The sequence below is a fragment of the Borostomias antarcticus genome, assembly GCF_949987555.1.
Source record: "Borostomias antarcticus genome assembly, chromosome: 29".
In the NCBI taxonomy this organism is placed as follows: domain Eukaryota; kingdom Metazoa; phylum Chordata; class Actinopteri; order Stomiiformes; family Stomiidae; genus Borostomias; species Borostomias antarcticus.
Window position 1 is genome coordinate 6701059 of NC_140262.1, and position 17181 is coordinate 6718239.

At 46.2% G+C, this 17181-nt stretch overlaps 1 protein-coding gene across 1 annotated transcript in view; it reads right to left on the reverse strand.

Moving 5' to 3' along the window:
* LOC311326938 (protocadherin-15-like) overlaps positions 1–17181 on the reverse strand; it is a gene marked incomplete at both ends in the record, with an annotated part of 148762 nt that overhangs the window by 58185 nt on the left and 73396 nt on the right. Inside the window, 3 exons of the mRNA XM_084459917.1 lie at positions 1329–1535; positions 13375–13487; positions 15080–15188. Coding sequence (XP_084316043.1) covers positions 1329–1535; positions 13375–13487; positions 15080–15188 — 429 coding nt within the window. The remainder of the gene's footprint in view (positions 1–1328; positions 1536–13374; positions 13488–15079; positions 15189–17181) is intronic.

Below are 17181 nucleotides of genomic sequence, written 5' to 3' on the forward strand. Positions count from 1 at the left end.
ATTAGTTCCTCCCCTAACCGATTAGTTCCTCCCCTAACCAATTAGTTCCTCCCCTAAACAATTAGTTCCTCCCCTAACCAATCACGCTGCGCAGATTAGTTCCTCCCCTAACCAATCACTCAGACGAGAGCCTTTCCAGACACTCAATCGCATTTTGAAAGTGTGTGTGTGTGTGTGTGTGTGATCCAGGGGCTGGAACCAGGCTAGGGGGTTAGTACCTCTCACTTCAAACCAGTCCAGCCTGCATCGGCTATCATTAGCCATACGCAACACTCAGCAGTGTGTGTGTGTGTGTGTTTGGATGTGTGTGCATGAGTGTGTATACTGTGTGTGTGTGTGTGTGTGACCCGTTGCTCCCGGACACAAAAATAAACCTGCAGTTTCGTGCAATTCGAAAAAATAATCAACGTGGCAACATCCGAACAATATTCAACACCACACGGCACCCATCAGTCTGGAAAAAACAATCCAGCCGGCGCGATGATGGAGAGCAGCCTGTTAGCTGGTGAGGAGCTCAGGAGAGCAGCCTATCAGAGAGGGGAGGAGGGGGAGGGAGGGAGGGGAGGAGGGGGAGGGAGGGAGGGGAGGAGGGGGCTCTGCTAAGGGCTTCTGGGACTCACAGACTCACGGAAAAGTGATTAAAAACACTCCAGAAAAATCTAATCTGATCAAAGAAATCAAGTCAAATCTGACAGAGGGCCTGAAACCCAAAGTTCCTCTGTGGGTGGGGGGTGGGGGGTGGGGAGGGTTTTGTAATTTTGTTTGTATCTGTATTTTATTTTCTAGAAACAGAATAGAAAGAAAGGTAATTTCCACACAAGGTAATTTCACAGCACTCTCTCACTCAACTAAGATGACCTGTGCAGGTGTCACCCTGCAGGTGGGTTAGGGTTAAGATGACCTGTGCAGGTGTCACCCTGCAGGTGGGTTAGGGTTAGGGTTAAGATGACCTGTGCAGGTGTCACCCTGCAGGTGGGTTAGGGTTAGGGTTAAGATGACCTGTGCAGGTGTCACCCTGCAGGTGGGTTAGGGTTAGGGTTAAGATGACCTGTGCAGGTGTCACCCTGCAGGTGGGTTAGGGTTAGGGTTAAGATGACCTGTGCAGGTGTCACCCTGCAGGTGTCGCACCCAAGTCCTCCTGCTCGTCTAAATTAAGCAGCCTACCATTCGGCCAATAGGACAACCTGAGAACCCAGGAGCATGAGGATGTTGTTTTGGTCTAACGGTGGGACAACCTGAGAACCCAGGAGCATGAGGATGTTGTTTTGGTCTAACGGTAGGCTCCTGGGCTTGGCAAACAGGAGATCATGGTTCGATCCCCCTCCTACCTCCTCCATGTCGTTGTCCAGGGCGATGATGCTGAGGGGCGTGCTGAGGCTGCTATTGGTCGCCACTGTGGTTCCCACCGGCGCAGCCTCACTGATGTAGCCGTGGTAACTGGTCTCCAGGAAGTATGGAGCCTGGTTGTTCTCGTCCAGAACCTCGATGTGCAGGTTGGCGAACGCCGGGAGAGGGTGGCCGTTGTCCTGCTCCGCCTGACGGAACCGAGAACATAGAACTTAGAACATGGATGTTTAACATAGAGGGCCAGGACTGGGTGGGGATGTTGTTCCAGCTCTGCCTCAGGGAAACAAAATGCAGGACATGGAAATATAAAACTTAGAACGTTGGAAGTAGACGGTGAAAAGTAGAACATAGAACAGAGATTAGAGAACATGGTCCGATAGGTTAGAGAAGTTAGAGTTCTCTCTCTCTCTCTCTCTCTCACACGCACACACACACACACACACACACACACACACACACACACACACACACACACACACACACACACACACACACACACACACACACACACACACACACACACACACACACACACACACACACACACACACACACACACACACACACACACACACACCATTCCTACCCAAAGACATTCTGGAAGCCATGACAGGCTATTCTCTCGACCAAGTTATTTGTGCAAGAATCAAAGTATATTGTGTCCACCCTATTTATCCTTTATTTATTGTGTATTCATATTCGTATTCTGCATGTTTTATTAATCTTACTCTCTTAATCTGCTGTGAAACAGAAATGTCCTCACGGGGATAGATAAAGGTCTGTCTATCAATGAGGCGTATGGATGAGGGCACGTATGGATGAGGGCACGTATGGATGAGGGCACGTATGGATGAGGGCACGTATGGATGAGGTTGATGTTTGCAGTCTGCACATTCAATTTCTTGGCCATTTATTGTGAATGTTGGATAGCTAATCAGGCATATTGTCCTGTAGATGCAAATTTCGATATTTGCTAATGTGAATGAATGAAATAGCCAGAGCAATTGTTGTAGGTTCGAGCTGGACAAAGGGATAATTATTAGTGGTTGTGATCTAGTCAAGCCCTCGCTTGTTTAAGCCAGAATAATGTCCCTGGTGCAGCCAGCCTCGGGCTTCTGGGAAGAGCGCTCCTTGTTTGGTCTCTTAGCTCCCTGAACGATGCAACAGTGCCTCAACATGAACCTGGGCTGCCGCCCGTTCTCTCTTTCCCAACACTGTCCTCTGTCTTCTGTCATACAATATTGCCCCATTCCAGTATGTAATCATTGGAATGCCATATAACCCAGTGCTATGCTCTAATGAGTCTGGTTGATTGCAACCAACCCGGGATGAAGTATCGTGTTGATGGTTCGTCAATAAAGCACAACGTCTCGTTATAGCAACTCTCGCGTCTGCCTGACTTCTTATCAAAAGTATTAAATCTATATCTTAATAAAGTTACAGCACAATATTCCTCTGAATGCCTTTAATAGTTTATGGCGATGCGTTAATCCGTCCATTCCAACATTCCGTTCATATCCAAGACGTTTGCAGAAGCGTTCATGGCCGTCGCACATTCAATCGCCAATGGCCATTCATTCATTGTAAACGTGGATAGCTTATAATTGTACGTTTTAAGAATTTTGTCTTTGCTATATATTAAGATAAAATAATAAGACTTTATTAATCCTCAGGGGGGGGGGTATGTGTGTTACAGCTGCAGAGTGACATGGTGGGCCTTTTCTGTTGCATAGCATATAGCCTAGTTTGCAAAATAAAATAACAATAAACTTACTGGGTAGGCTACATTAATATTTCTAAAACAAATGACCAAAATCAACCCTTCTTTTAACCAAGAAGCCCCATTGTACACACACACACGCGCACACACGCACATACACACACACGCGCACGCACATACACACACACACACACACACACACACACACACACACACACACGCGCACACACGCACATACACACACACGCGCACGCACATACACACACACACACACACGCAAAACGTGCACGCTCGGAGATCAGCTGAATATAGACCACTGGAGCACTATGGAACACATAGAAAACCATCTTTGATTTTTGATGTTCAGTTCCTTTCAGCTCAGGGCCTCGTGTATAAATGTGTGTGTGTGTGTGTGTGTGTGTGTGTGTGTGTGTGTGTGTGTGTGTGTGTGTGTGTGTGTGTGTGTGCGCTTAATTCTCCTCCATAGTGGTTCCGATCCAATCAACAGCACTCAGACAAGTCAATGCAGGATAATAAAACCACCCATGCAATTATCGATCACAGCAGGGTGAGAGACAGGGGCAGTGTGTGTGTGTGTGTGTGTGTGTGTGTGTGTGTGTGTGTGTGTGTGTGTGTGTGTGTGTGTGTGTGTGCGTGTGTGTGTGTGTGTGTTTATGTGACCGCACCTCTCACCCATAAAACTACACTACGTGACTAATGAGCAGACAAACATCTTCATCCAGAACATCAACTTACAGAGTGTGTTAGTGAGGCTCCAAAGCACACACACACACACACACACACACACACACACACACACACACACACACACACACACACACACACACACACACACAGAAGGCAGGCTCATACAGCCATGCAGAATATCTGTCTCTAAAGAGCTACTGACTGTACAAAAACACATTAGCATCTAAATACCCAGAACCCTCCTGTATGAATGCAGTTTGAAACAGGAAGCTGGGGGAGTCTTGGTTAATGATGATGTAACTTGAAAGCAGCTTTGAGACTGAAGAGGAAATGTAGACGGTATTGACTCGTATATTGACTCGCATTGATCTCTAAAAACATTAAAGTGGTATTGATCTCTAACAACCCAAATATTAAAAGGTACTTTGACACTATAATCCAGCTGCTATTAAATGTCTTTGAGGGTGTGATGAAGAGGATAAGACTCATTATAAATGAATACATTATAGCAGCTCACAGCTTCTGTAGCAGCTCTCATCCAGTTTAAGACTCCGGATTCGCCCTTTCCTCACTGATGAAACGGCGCAGGTGCTCATCCAGGCCCTGGTCATCTCCCACCTGGATTACTGCAACTCCCTCCTCGCTGGGGCCCCGGTGTCGGCTATTAAACCCCTGGAACATGTCCAGAAAGCTGCTGCTCGCCAGGTGTTCAACCACCCCAAGTTCTCCCACACAACTTCCCTTCTCCGTTCCCCACACTGGCTCCCTGTAGCGGCTCGCATCCAGTTTAAAATTCTGGCGCTAACCTACAGGGCAATGAAAGGAACAGCCCCCTCCTACCTCCAGGCCATGGTCAAACCCTACACACCCTCCTGACCGCTACGCTCTGCTACCTCAGGGCGACTGGTTGCCCCGTCACTCCGAGGCTCCTGCGGTCGATCGACACGGTCACGGCTCTTCTCTGTCCTGGCCACGCAGTGGTGGAACGAACTGCCCACTGATGTCAGGACAGCAGAGTCGCTGCTCATCTTTCGTCGCAGGCTCAAAACTCATCTCTTCAAGAAGTACTACAACAATCCTCCCTCTTAAGCACCTGTGTATTTTAGATTGCTATTCTTGCACTTTGCCTTCAGCACCAGATTATGCTCTTAGGCCCAAATCCACATAGAATGGATTGCTCCCGCTAATAGCTTGGTATTTTGCACAGCGATTGCAACGGCAATCTGCTCCAGTTTAGCACGATATCCACAAAAGCTTTTGCTCTAATGATATGCCCAGGCAAACACGCCCACAAATTTGCCAACTGTGTGCAATTTGCGCCCATGATTGCAACTAGCCATGAACGCGTTCTTGCGCTGGCCTGGCATGACGGTGCCTTCGTCTGGCTACAAACTGCTGCCATGATCCCTTCGGGCCCGGCCATACGAGGGGGCTTGGACGTAGCCCCCTCGGTTTACAGTAAGTCTAATGAAACGTTACACTAACGTTATAGAAAAATAGCAAAAACAACAAAAATATTGGTGAGAGATCATCATCATCATCATCATCATCATCGAGATGGCAATGAGACACTTTCTTTGAAGTTTTCCCCCATTAAATATTTGAAGCTTGTTATCTGATCTATCAAGAGATGTAGACTATTTATTAGGGCCCGAGCACTGGCGGTGCGAGGCCCTATTGTATTTCGAAGGATTATTATTATTCTCCTACCTTCTCCTTCTTCTTCTTCTCCCCAAACAAATGCCTTTTTGGCGGCCTAAACATCGATGAAAACGGATGAAACTTTGCAGATACGTCAGTCCCGGTGAAAAATTTGATAATTCATGGGTGACGGAAATAGGCGTGGCAAAACAGCTCAAGAGCGCCCCCTGGAAAATTTAAAATGGCGAGCCCCACCTTTCAGTTTGATGTAGGCGAACGAAATTCGGAGGGCATATGTATTTCATCAAGACACACTAAAATGTCTCTTGGAGCTATATCCAACATGCAACAGGAAGTCCGCCATTTTGCTCTTAATGTGCCATTTTCCCCTTGTTTTTACCATTTCCATGCCTCGTACTTTAACGAACTCCTCCTACAGATTTCATCCGATCAACTTCCTATTCGGTCAGCTTCATCTTAAGACCTTTGAGATCAAAAGTTATCAAAAAAAATTAGTTTTCACCGAACACCCTTGCCGTGGCGCCCCGCCAAAGTTTGACATTTCGCCATAAAACACGAAGTCCTTATAACTCCTCCATGCATTATCCAATTTGTCCGATATATCTCACGCTTCATGACGGTTCTGTCCTGAACACATCTATGTGTCAGTATTGCATCATACTTACAGCGCCACCTATTGGTGAAATAGGAAGTCCTCATAACTCCTACATACATTATCCGATTTACACCAAATTGCTCACGCTTCATGAAGGTCGCATCCTGAACACATCTTTACATCGGTATTTAGTAACACTTACAGCGCCACCTACTGGTGAAACAGTAAGTCCTCATAACTCCTCCATACATTATCCAATTTGTCCGATATATCTCACGCTTCATGACGGTTCTGTCCTGAACACATCTATGTGTCAGTATTGCGGCATACTTATAGCGCCACCTATTGGTGAAACAGGAAGTCCTCATAACTCCTCTAAACATTATCCAATTTGTCCGATATATCTCACGCTTCATGACGGTTCTGTCCTGAACACATCTATGTGTCAGTATTGCGTCATACTTATAGCGCCACCTATTGGTGAAACAGGAAGTCCTCATAACTCCTGCATACATCATCCGATTTGCACCAAATTGCTGACGCTTCATGAAGGTGGCCTTCTGAACCCATCTATGCGTCGGTATTGAGTCACACTTACAGCGCCACCTACTGGTGAAACAGGAAGTACTCATAACTCCTACATATGTTATCCGATTTACTCCAAATTGCTCATGCTTGATGAAGGTCACATCTTGAACACTTCTGTAAGTCAGTATTGCGTCATACCTACAGCGCCACCTACTGGTGAAACAGGAAGTTTCATCAAGGTACCGTCCTGAACACATCTATGCTTCGGTATTGAGTCACGCTTAGAGCGCCACCTACTGGTGACAGGAAGTTTCTCTCAGTACTGGTCACCGAAATAGCACACCCTTTAACGGCGCCACACCCCGACACGCGTGGGGTGCGAGTGCCCGCTCAATGCTGCTCGCAGCCCTAGTTAGATTTGAACCTCTCAGTGGGGCCTACACTGTAGACAGGATGTGATTAAAATGCTGTAAAAACGCGTTTGAAATGGATCTTACAAAACGATTTCGTGAAAAAGACTGGAAGGGTTGTTTAGTAAATGTATTTATAAAGCTAGCGTTTACTCAGGAAGTTCAACAAACAAGCAACAAGGTAGCTACAACTCTGCTGATGAAAGGTAAGACAGAATTTAGCTGGTTTCTTTTTCTTGTCTTTATATTTTGCTGGTTTAGCATGTTGGAGACATAGCCTACTTTTAGGCTATAGCATAGAGCGCTGTCCCTGGTACTATAGGCTATGGAGAGGATAGTTTAGGATAGGATAGCTTTCCGTGGCTGTGAATAGAACCTTTGGCCCTAATTCTATTTTTCTTATTGTTCTGTTAGGCCTACTGTAGAAATCCACAGAATGGGAACGACAGGGAAGTGAAGTTTCAGTCAGCGAGAGAGGGAGAGAGCTGCATGAAACGTGATAGCCTACGAAGTGAACGCCTACTGCACTTGACCAATAATCAGAAAAGATCATTATCATATTGTAGCGACCCGTGTTAATAATGTTGTTGCTGTTTGTGTGTTGGTGTGTGGGTTGTGGTTGTAGAGGGAGGGGAGCGGGCGCTGTGTGTGTGTTGGTGTGTGTGCGTTGTGGTTGTAGAGGGAGGGGAGCGGGCGCTGTGTGTGTGTTGGTGTGTGTGGGTTGTGGTTGTAGAGGGAGGGGAGCGGGCGCTGTGTGTGTTGGTGTGTGTGGGTTGTGGTTGTAGAGGGAGGGGAGCGGGCGCTGTGTGTGTGTTGGTGTGTGTGGGTTGTAGAGGGAGGGGAGCGGGCGCTGTGTGTGTGTTGGTGTGTGTGGGTTGTAGAGGGAGGGGAGCGGGCGCTGTGTGTGTGTTGGTGTGTGTGGGTTGTGGTTGTAGAGGGAGGGGAGCGGGCGCTGTGTGTGTGTTGGTGTGTGCTGGTTGTGGTTGTAGAGAGAGGGGAGCGGGCGCTGTGTGTGTGTTGGTGTGTGTGGGTTGTGGTTGTAGAGGGAGGGGAGCCGGCGCTGTGTGGGATATAATACTGTAGGTGGGCGTTCCTCCTCGCTCTTCCTACTGTATGTTTGATTTTGGGAGTCAGTGTTATACGTCTGTGCCGCTGGGCGATTCATTAAACCAGACCCTTGTGAGTTTTAAGCTACACCTCAGTCTGCCTTACTGATGACATTACAATGTTTTTGTAGCCTACATTTGTACTTGTATATAGATATAAGATCTTGGATATAGTCGTATCTTTCCCCAGTGTGTCAAGCGTGTCTCCATATTTCAGGACACAGATTGGATCATAATGAAAACGACACTGTACTTTTTTGTAGAAAATATCAGTTCAGTTTGTGTCTGTGCATCGCAGCTGGCAGAACTTATTTTTAAATCCGCCTCTATAAATATTTCACCCATAATATCATCCAATATCAATTCAATATCATTCAAACTTCTGAGGAGAGACAGAAGGAGAGAGTGTGCGCTGACTGCTGCAGTTAATACCAGCTTTTCAAAAGCGGTATCTGCACCTCCCTAACCGCGTGTGGCAGTTATCTCATGGTGTTTGTTGATCAGACGCAAGGCTTATTTGTGTCTATTTTGCATGGAAGCACCTAATTTGCATACATTCAAATGAGCCTGGTGCAGCTGTGGAGCTATTGGCTCATCGGTGCAGTTTGCAATCCTTTCCCCCCTTTGCGTGTGCTTTGTGGATTGGATGCTATTCTTTCGTCTCATTTGCTCAGGGTTTGCCTCCGCAAAAGCTGCGCAATTCTTTTGTGGATTTGGCCCTTAGTCTCTTGTTTTGGAAAGGAGATGCACTTGTGAGTTCTGGCAAATAGTACATTGGCTTTTCCTACTTTAAATGCAATAATTATAGTCGCTTTGGATAAAAGTGTCTGCTAAATGACTGTAATGTAATGTAATGTAGCCTACAGTTCAGGGCAATGAAAGGAACAGCTCCCTCCTACCTCCAGGCCACGGTCAAGCCCTACAACCCTCCTCACCACTTCACTCTGCTGCCTTGAGGTGCCTGGTTGCCCTGTCGCTCCGAGGCCGCTGTGGTCGATGGAATAAACTGCCCACTGACGTCAGGACAGCAGAGGCACTGCTCATCTTTCACCGGCTGAAAACTCACCTCTTCAAGAAGTACTACCCAGACCCTTCCGAAACGACTGTAGTGTAATGTACAGTAATATAGATGTCTCAAGTGATTCTAAGTAAAAAAGTACCATAAAAATAGCAATCCAATTTTGGGTGGATTATTAATCCCCATCATACTTATTCCCAATCATACCCAGGGTTGGCGTTGCCCTAGCTGCTCTCCTGTTCAGTCAGCGGGAGGAAGTTCCCACTAGTTTCCACTTAAGCCTCGGATACACTAGAAGACTTTCACAATCCTAACAGATTCTGAAATGACTGGGAGTATACACTAGACGACTGGAGTATACAATAGACGACTGGAGTATACACTAGACGACTGGGAGTATACACTAGACGACTGGGAGTATACACTAGACGAATGGGAGTATACACTAGACGACTGGAGTATACACTAGACGACTGGAGTATACACTAGACGACTGGAGTATACACTAGACGACTGGGAGTATACACTAGACAACTGGAGTATACACTAGACGACTGGAGTATACACTAGACGACTGGAGTATACACTAGATGACTGGGAGTATACACTAGACCACTGGGAGTATACACTAGACCACTGGGAGTATACACTAGACGACTGGAGTATACACTAGACGACTGGGAGTATACACTAGACGACTGGCTTCTGAGAGTATACACTAGACGACTGGAGTATACACTAGACGACTGGGAGTATACACTAGACGACTGGGAGTATACACTAGACGACTGGAGTATACACTAGATGACTGGGAGTATACACTAGACGACTGGGAGTATACACTAGACGACTGGGAGTATACACTAGACGACTGGGAGTATACACTAGATGACTGGGAGTATACACTAGACGACTGGGAGTATACACTAGACGACTGGGAGTATACACTAGACGACTGGAGTATACACTAGACGACTGGGAGTATACACTAGACGACTGGCTTCTGGGAGTATACACTAGACGACTGGAGTATACACTAGACGACTGGGAGTATACACTAGACGACTGGGAGTATACACTAGACGACTGGAGTATACACTAGATGACTGGGAGTATACACTAGACGACTGGGAGTATACACTAGACGACTGGGAGTATACACTAGACGACTGGAGTATACACTAGATGACTGGGAGTATACACTAGACGACTGGGAGTATACACTAGACGACTGGGAGTATACACTAGACGACTGGGAGTATACACTAGACGACTGGGAGTATACACTAGACCACTGGGAGTATACACTAGACGACTGGAGTATACACTAGACGACTGGCTTCTGGGAGTATACACTAGACGACTGGGAGTATACACTAGACGACTGGGAGTATACACTAGACGACTGGCTTCTGATGATTTTTGTATGACAACTGAAAAACTGGGTATCGCACATTTAACGACTGGACTGTGTGGTGACGAGTTTACACTACACGATGTTTGATAAGCTCCGACTCGCTCCGACTCAGATCGGGAGAAGTCTGTTCTCATCATACACTTGTCGATTTAAATCTGTACCCCTCATACACTTACACATTTATGTGCCAAATTGCCATTCCGACTACCCCCAACTAGTGAAGACGGCTGCTGACTAGGACAGATTCGGCAGGATTGTGAATCGTGTATAGAATCGGGCATAATATCTTGTAGTGTATCCTCAGCTATAGATAGAGAGTATTGTAGGAGTGTTTTATTTCAAGTGTGTGTGGGTGTGTGTGTGCATGTGTGTGTGCGTGTGTACGTACATGTGCGTGCATGCGTGCGTGTGTGTGTGAAGAGAGAATGAGCTCTCACCCTGAACAGCGCTAACACTTTATAACTGTCAGTGTGAGGGCAGCCTGGTAAATGGGGTTACTGCAGAACCGTGTGTGTGTGTGTGTGTGTGTGTGTGTGTGTGTGTGTGTGTGTGTGTGTGTGTGTGTGTGTTCCTGCAGCTCTCCCAAATGCTGCCTAGTGGGTAGCCAGGTCTCCTTCACTATTCCCCGAGTCATTCTACTGCAGTCACTTCTCATTCTGCCTGGATGCCTGCGTGCTTGTCAGCCGAGAGGGATATGTCCAATATCTGGCAACCCAGGGGGCAGCTGAGTTCAGGGAGAGGGGGGGGGGGCAGGGGAGAGTGAGGTGGGCGAGAGAAAGCCAGTGGAGGGGGATATGGTGGACCAAACAGGACATGGCAAGTATAAATAGATACATAAATAAATAAATAAATAAAAACATGCAGACATAAATAAATATAAATGCAAAATAAATTTGTTTTTATTTATTTAAATGTAAAAGGCTATTTATGTATTTTTACATTTATTTATTTATTTTTACATTTCTACATTTATTTATTTACTTATTTATTTCTACATTTATCCATGTATTCATTTATTTCCACATTTATTCATTTATGTATTTCTGTGACACAAATACTGAAATACAGAAATAAATAATATGTTAATAAGGTAGGCAGTCCTACTTCAAGCCTGGATTGGTGAGATGGGCGGAGCCTCCCATCTGATACAAAGCTGGGGGCGCCAGGTAAGGTGCAAAGCTATCTGCATGTACACACATGTAACACACGTTATATTGACTTGATTAAGGTCTAGTCACCTAGACACATCAGTATGAATGCTATTCTTGCAATATTGAATGCCAAAATACACATGGCTACAGAGCTAGTTGCACAGGACAGGACCAGATGGAAGCAGATAGTTGCAGCCTTATGTTCCTCAAGGAACAAAGAGGATTAAATAAGTAAGTAGCAAAGCTAGCTAGCTAGACACTTCCAGCATAGAACGTTGTTCCTCGCGATATACATAGGGAAATCTACTATTCTAAATATTATGTATTTCTGTATTTCAATGTCCAAGGGAAAATAGAAATGCATAAATACATACATAAATAAATGTAGAAATGTGTAAATAAATGAATACATAAATAAATGGATAAATGGATGAATGTAGAAATAAATAAATAAGTAAATAAATGTAGAAATAAATATATAAAAGTATAAATAATATACACATATAATAAAAATAATAATAATAATACTACTACTACTACTACTAATAATAATAATAAAAATAATAATAATAATATACATAAATAGTATTTGAAATTACCAAAGCATACTTATTTTGTAATAATTTATAGATGTATTTATGTATTTATTTATATGTATGTCATGTTTGGTTCCCCAGAGGGAGAAGCAGGGGAGGAGGAGAGGTGTGAGGCATAGGAGGTGAGGGATGGAGCAGGAGTGGGGGAGGTGTGGAGGAGGTGAGGGATGGAGCAGGAGTGGGGGAGGTGTGGAGGAGGTGAGGGATGGAGCAGGAGTGGGGGAGGTGTGGAGGAGGTGAGGGATGGAGCAGGAGTGGGGGAGGTGTGGAGGAGGTGAGGGATGGAGCAGGAGTGGGGGAGGTGTGGAGGAGGTGAGGGATGGAGCAGGAGTGGGGGAGGTGTGGAGGAGGTGAGGGATGGAGCAGGAGTGGGGGAGGTGTGGAGGAGGTGAGGGATGGAGCAGGAGTGGGGGAGGTGTGGAGGAGGTGAGGGATGGAGCAGGAGTGGGGGAGGTGTGGAGGAGGTGAGGGATGGAGCAGGAGTGGGGGAGGTGTGGAGGGAAAGGCAGAGTTCAGGGTGAAAGGGAAGGTTACAAGGAGGCAGAAGGGAGGGAGGGAGGGAGAAAGGGAGGGAGAGTTCCTCTCACCTTCCTTTCGACTCTTGAAGGAGAAAATCACTCAAGCACCTCTGAGATCGATAGGGCTACCAATCAGGCCAGGAGACCCAGCCCCGCTATGGCACTACATTACACTACACACACACACGCACCCACGCACGCATGCACACCCCCCCCCCCCCCCCACACACACACACACACACACACACACACACACACACACACACACACACACAAACACACTCACTCACACACAGGCTGTGTCCCGCTATCTGAAGAGCACGATGACTTGGTGACCAGCTGGTGACAGCAGTAGTACACACACAAACAAAAACACACAAATGCACACCCATGTGCACACACACTCTCAATCCCACCTGCACATGAACGCACCCACACACACACATATACTTTACACGTACACACACACACACATAAACGCAAACGCACACCCATGTGCACACACACTCACAATCCCACATGCACATGAACGCGCACACACACACACACACAAACACACACACACACATATACTGTACACACCCCTAGGTGTGGCTACCTTGATGATGAGATCAAAGCGTTGGTAGAGCTCTCTGTTGATGGGCCTGAGCAGACGCAGCTCTGCCGTGGTCCCGTTCAGAGAGAACAAGTCCGCATACGTCTCGGGCTTACCTGCGGACAGGAAACAGGATATGTGAAAGACAAAAACAGTTTGAATGGGATAGTGAAGGTCTGCTCCAAGACCATGGGAGTGAGGCAGAGGGACTGGGCTCTCTCTGGGAGAATCAGGTGGCCCAGAAGGCTAAAAGAATAATTGACCAGCCTGATCATGTGCTGGCTAATGCTTTAGCTTTAATGCCCTCAGGGCAGAGGTATGTGGCGCCTCCCAGGAGAACAAACCGCTCTGCCAAGTCCTTCACTCCCTCGGCCATCAGCCTACTAAACACTTACAGCAGCCGCTAGGGGTCCTGGAACTGTGATGTAGGCTACTGCTACTAATGATGTTTGAACTGTGATGTAGGCTACTGCTACTTATGATGTTTGAACTGTGATGTAGGCTACTGCTACTTATGTTGTTTGAACTGTGATGTAGGCTACTGCTACTTATGATGTTTGAACTGTGATGTAGGCTACTGCTACTTATGATGTTTGAACTGTGATGTAGGCTACTGCTACTTATGTTGTTTGAACTGTGATGTAGGCTACTGCTACTTATGATGTTTGAACTGTGATGTAGGCTACTGCTACTAATGATGTTTGAACTGTGATGTAGGCTACTGCTACTAATGATGTTTGAACTGTGATGTAGGCTACTGCTACTTATGATGTTTGAACTGTGATGTAGGCTACTGCTACTTATGATGTTTGAACTGTGATGTAGGCTACTGCTACTTATGATGTTTGGACAATGTCTTGCTGCTGCCCCCCCCCCCCCCCCCCCCCTACACGTATGATGCTGATCTGAGTCTTTAACATACATCTTATTTCCTCTTATGTTTTTGATACAAATGATATTTTGTTTCTTGCTGTGTTTTATCTGTGGATGGTACAAGCCACAAATTAATTCCCCTCTGGGATCAATAAAGTTGTTTGAATCTTGAATGACATCACCAGACTAATCCCATTCCAGGGGGTAAGGGTAGCACCGGAGAAAACCCATGACAGTATTCTCTATCTGTGTACGTGTATCAGTGGATATAACAGCAACATGAACAACTAAGCTAGCTGCTCAGTGTGCTCAGTAGAGCATGAGACGCTTCCATCTCAGCGTTATAAATGCGAGGCCCGTGTTAGGGGGTGGCTGAGCATTATGTGAGCATGTCATGGGGCGGGGCTATTTCCGGGGTCACTGACCACATCCTTGGTGCACCCCATCAGTAGATCAGCTGGGACAGTTTTATGCACAAGGTAACAGTTACAGTTGTGGGTGTGGTTTCACACCGCCATGAACGGGAGAGGAAGAAGGGGAAGAGAGAGAGAGAGAGAGAGAGAGAGAGAGAGAGCGAGAGAGAGAGGGGGGGGGGGGGGTTTGGGCAAGTTTCGGACTCTCTGCCGTTAGTTCTAACTCTCTTCCGGTTCTGATTGGCCTCCCGGCGAGCAAGGGAACATTTTGGAACAGCGGGGCTCCGAGCCTTGGCTGACAGGACTCATCTCTGCTCTCCACAGGTGTTCACCCCCCTCTCTCTCCACCCCCCCTCTCTCTCCACCAGAGGCCAGTGAGCAGTGACTGACTAGATGTGACAGCGGTGTGGACAGGAACCCACCAATGAGAATGGAGTAGAGGATCCCTGGCCTATCAGAGGGCGGCTGGATGTTCCTGTCCTGGTCCACCGCCTGGATGGGCGGAGTCACGTTGACCGGGCTCACTTTCACCTGGAGAGGGGGAGAGGAAGAAGAGGAGTCATTGTCACAGCGTTTCTCTATTTTTCTTTTTGGTGAATGGAATTAAATGACTGAATATTGCTTTCCCGATGGGTTTGGAAATGGCTTGAAAAGTACTGAAAATAGTTTTGTAGAATCTCCACCAAGGAATAAAGGAATAACACATATTTTCTCTTATTAGTGGATATGAGGATGTAAATTGTTTCTCAAAGTGCTACCTCTGCACCTGCAGTTAGAGTTAGTTGGTGATCGCACTGTAGTACATTTTTGACTGGACCATAACAGCTAATATGCTTTGACAAAATGTGAAAAAAGAGTTATTGCAGCTTTAACTGAGGAATCATTTGATTTAAAGGAGAAGGCTCTTTTTCGACAACCTGTACCTTATTTTCGGCATATTATAAGACGTTTGACTCACAGAGATAACTTTGGTGTAATTCGGAGGCCTGTAGAAGAAATTTAAAATCCAGCGCGAGCCAGTATATCCATGTAATGGCGGCGGACGGGGCACTGAGAATGCAGCTTCTATATAATCTATTTTCTGCCGCGAAATGCTTGTTTTCATCAATCTGTCTTTAAGAATCGCTAGTTGTGCTTCCCTAAAGCGAGAGATTGTTGTGGTTTGCACATGCCTCTGTAATATGATCTTTAGAAACATCTTTAGAAACAGAATAAAGCTTCCCCACTTGCTCCAGCACGCATGCGCACAGCGTGCAGACTGGCTATTCTCCGTCTGTAGGCTACACTCACGGCTCACATTCTCTACGCTACGATCGGCTTGTTGGTGCCTGGAATATTGTGTGCAATATGGCTGAATATTTATCAGATTTTGAGGATATAGAAGATGACTTGGAATATGATGGAAGCCGATCGTAGCGTAGAGAATGTGAGCCGTGAGTCTGCGCGCTGTGCGCATGCGTGCTGGAGCAAGAGGGGAAGCTTTATTCCGTTTCTAAAGACGTTTCTAAAGATCATATTACAGAGGCAAGTGTATATCTTTTTTTTGTAAGTGTCTGCTCTTTTCTGAACAGTTTCCAATAGAAGAGAGATGGAGGGAGAGATGGAGAGAGTGAGTGGAGAGGAGGGAGAGAGGGAGTGAGTGGAGAGGAGAGAGAGGAGGGAGAGAGGGAGTGAGTAAAGAGGAGAGATAGACAGATAGAGAGAGTGTGTGGAGAGGAGAGATGGAGGGAGTGAGTGGAGAGGAGGGAGAGAGGGAGTGAGTGGAGAGGAGAGGGGAGGAGAGATAGATAGATAGATAGATAGATAGATAGATAGATAGATAGATAGATAGATAGATAGATAGATAGATAGATAGATAGATAGATAGATAGATAGATAGATAGATAGATAGATAGATAGGAGAGAGAGAGAGAGAGAGAGAGATAGATAGATAGATAGATAGATAGAGATAGAGAACTCTCACACACACTCACACACACACACACACACACTCACACACACACACACACTCACACACACACACACACACACACACACACACACACACACACACACACACACACACACACACAATCTCTCTCTCTCTCTCTCTGTTCATAGAAGCGCACAAGCACACTTGACAGACAAGCAGACACACACACACACACTCAAACACACACACACACACACACTATCTCTCTATCTCTATCTCTGTTCATACAAGCGCACAAGCACACTCGCACAGACAAGCAGACACACACACACACACTCTCTCTCTCTCTCTCTCTCTCTCTCTCCACACACTCTCTCTCTCTCTCTCTCAATCTCTGTTCATACAAGCGCATAAGCACACTCGCACACAGACAAGCAGACACACACACACACACACAAACCTAGTGACACCAGGCAGAGAGTGGATGGTAGAGAGTGTATCGTCTTTCTTTGTGAAATATTGACGGATAATGGATAAATGTGGCAACCGTTGCATTATGGAACGAGAAGCCGTGGGATGTCACAGATATCATAACCCTAACCCATCGCTAGC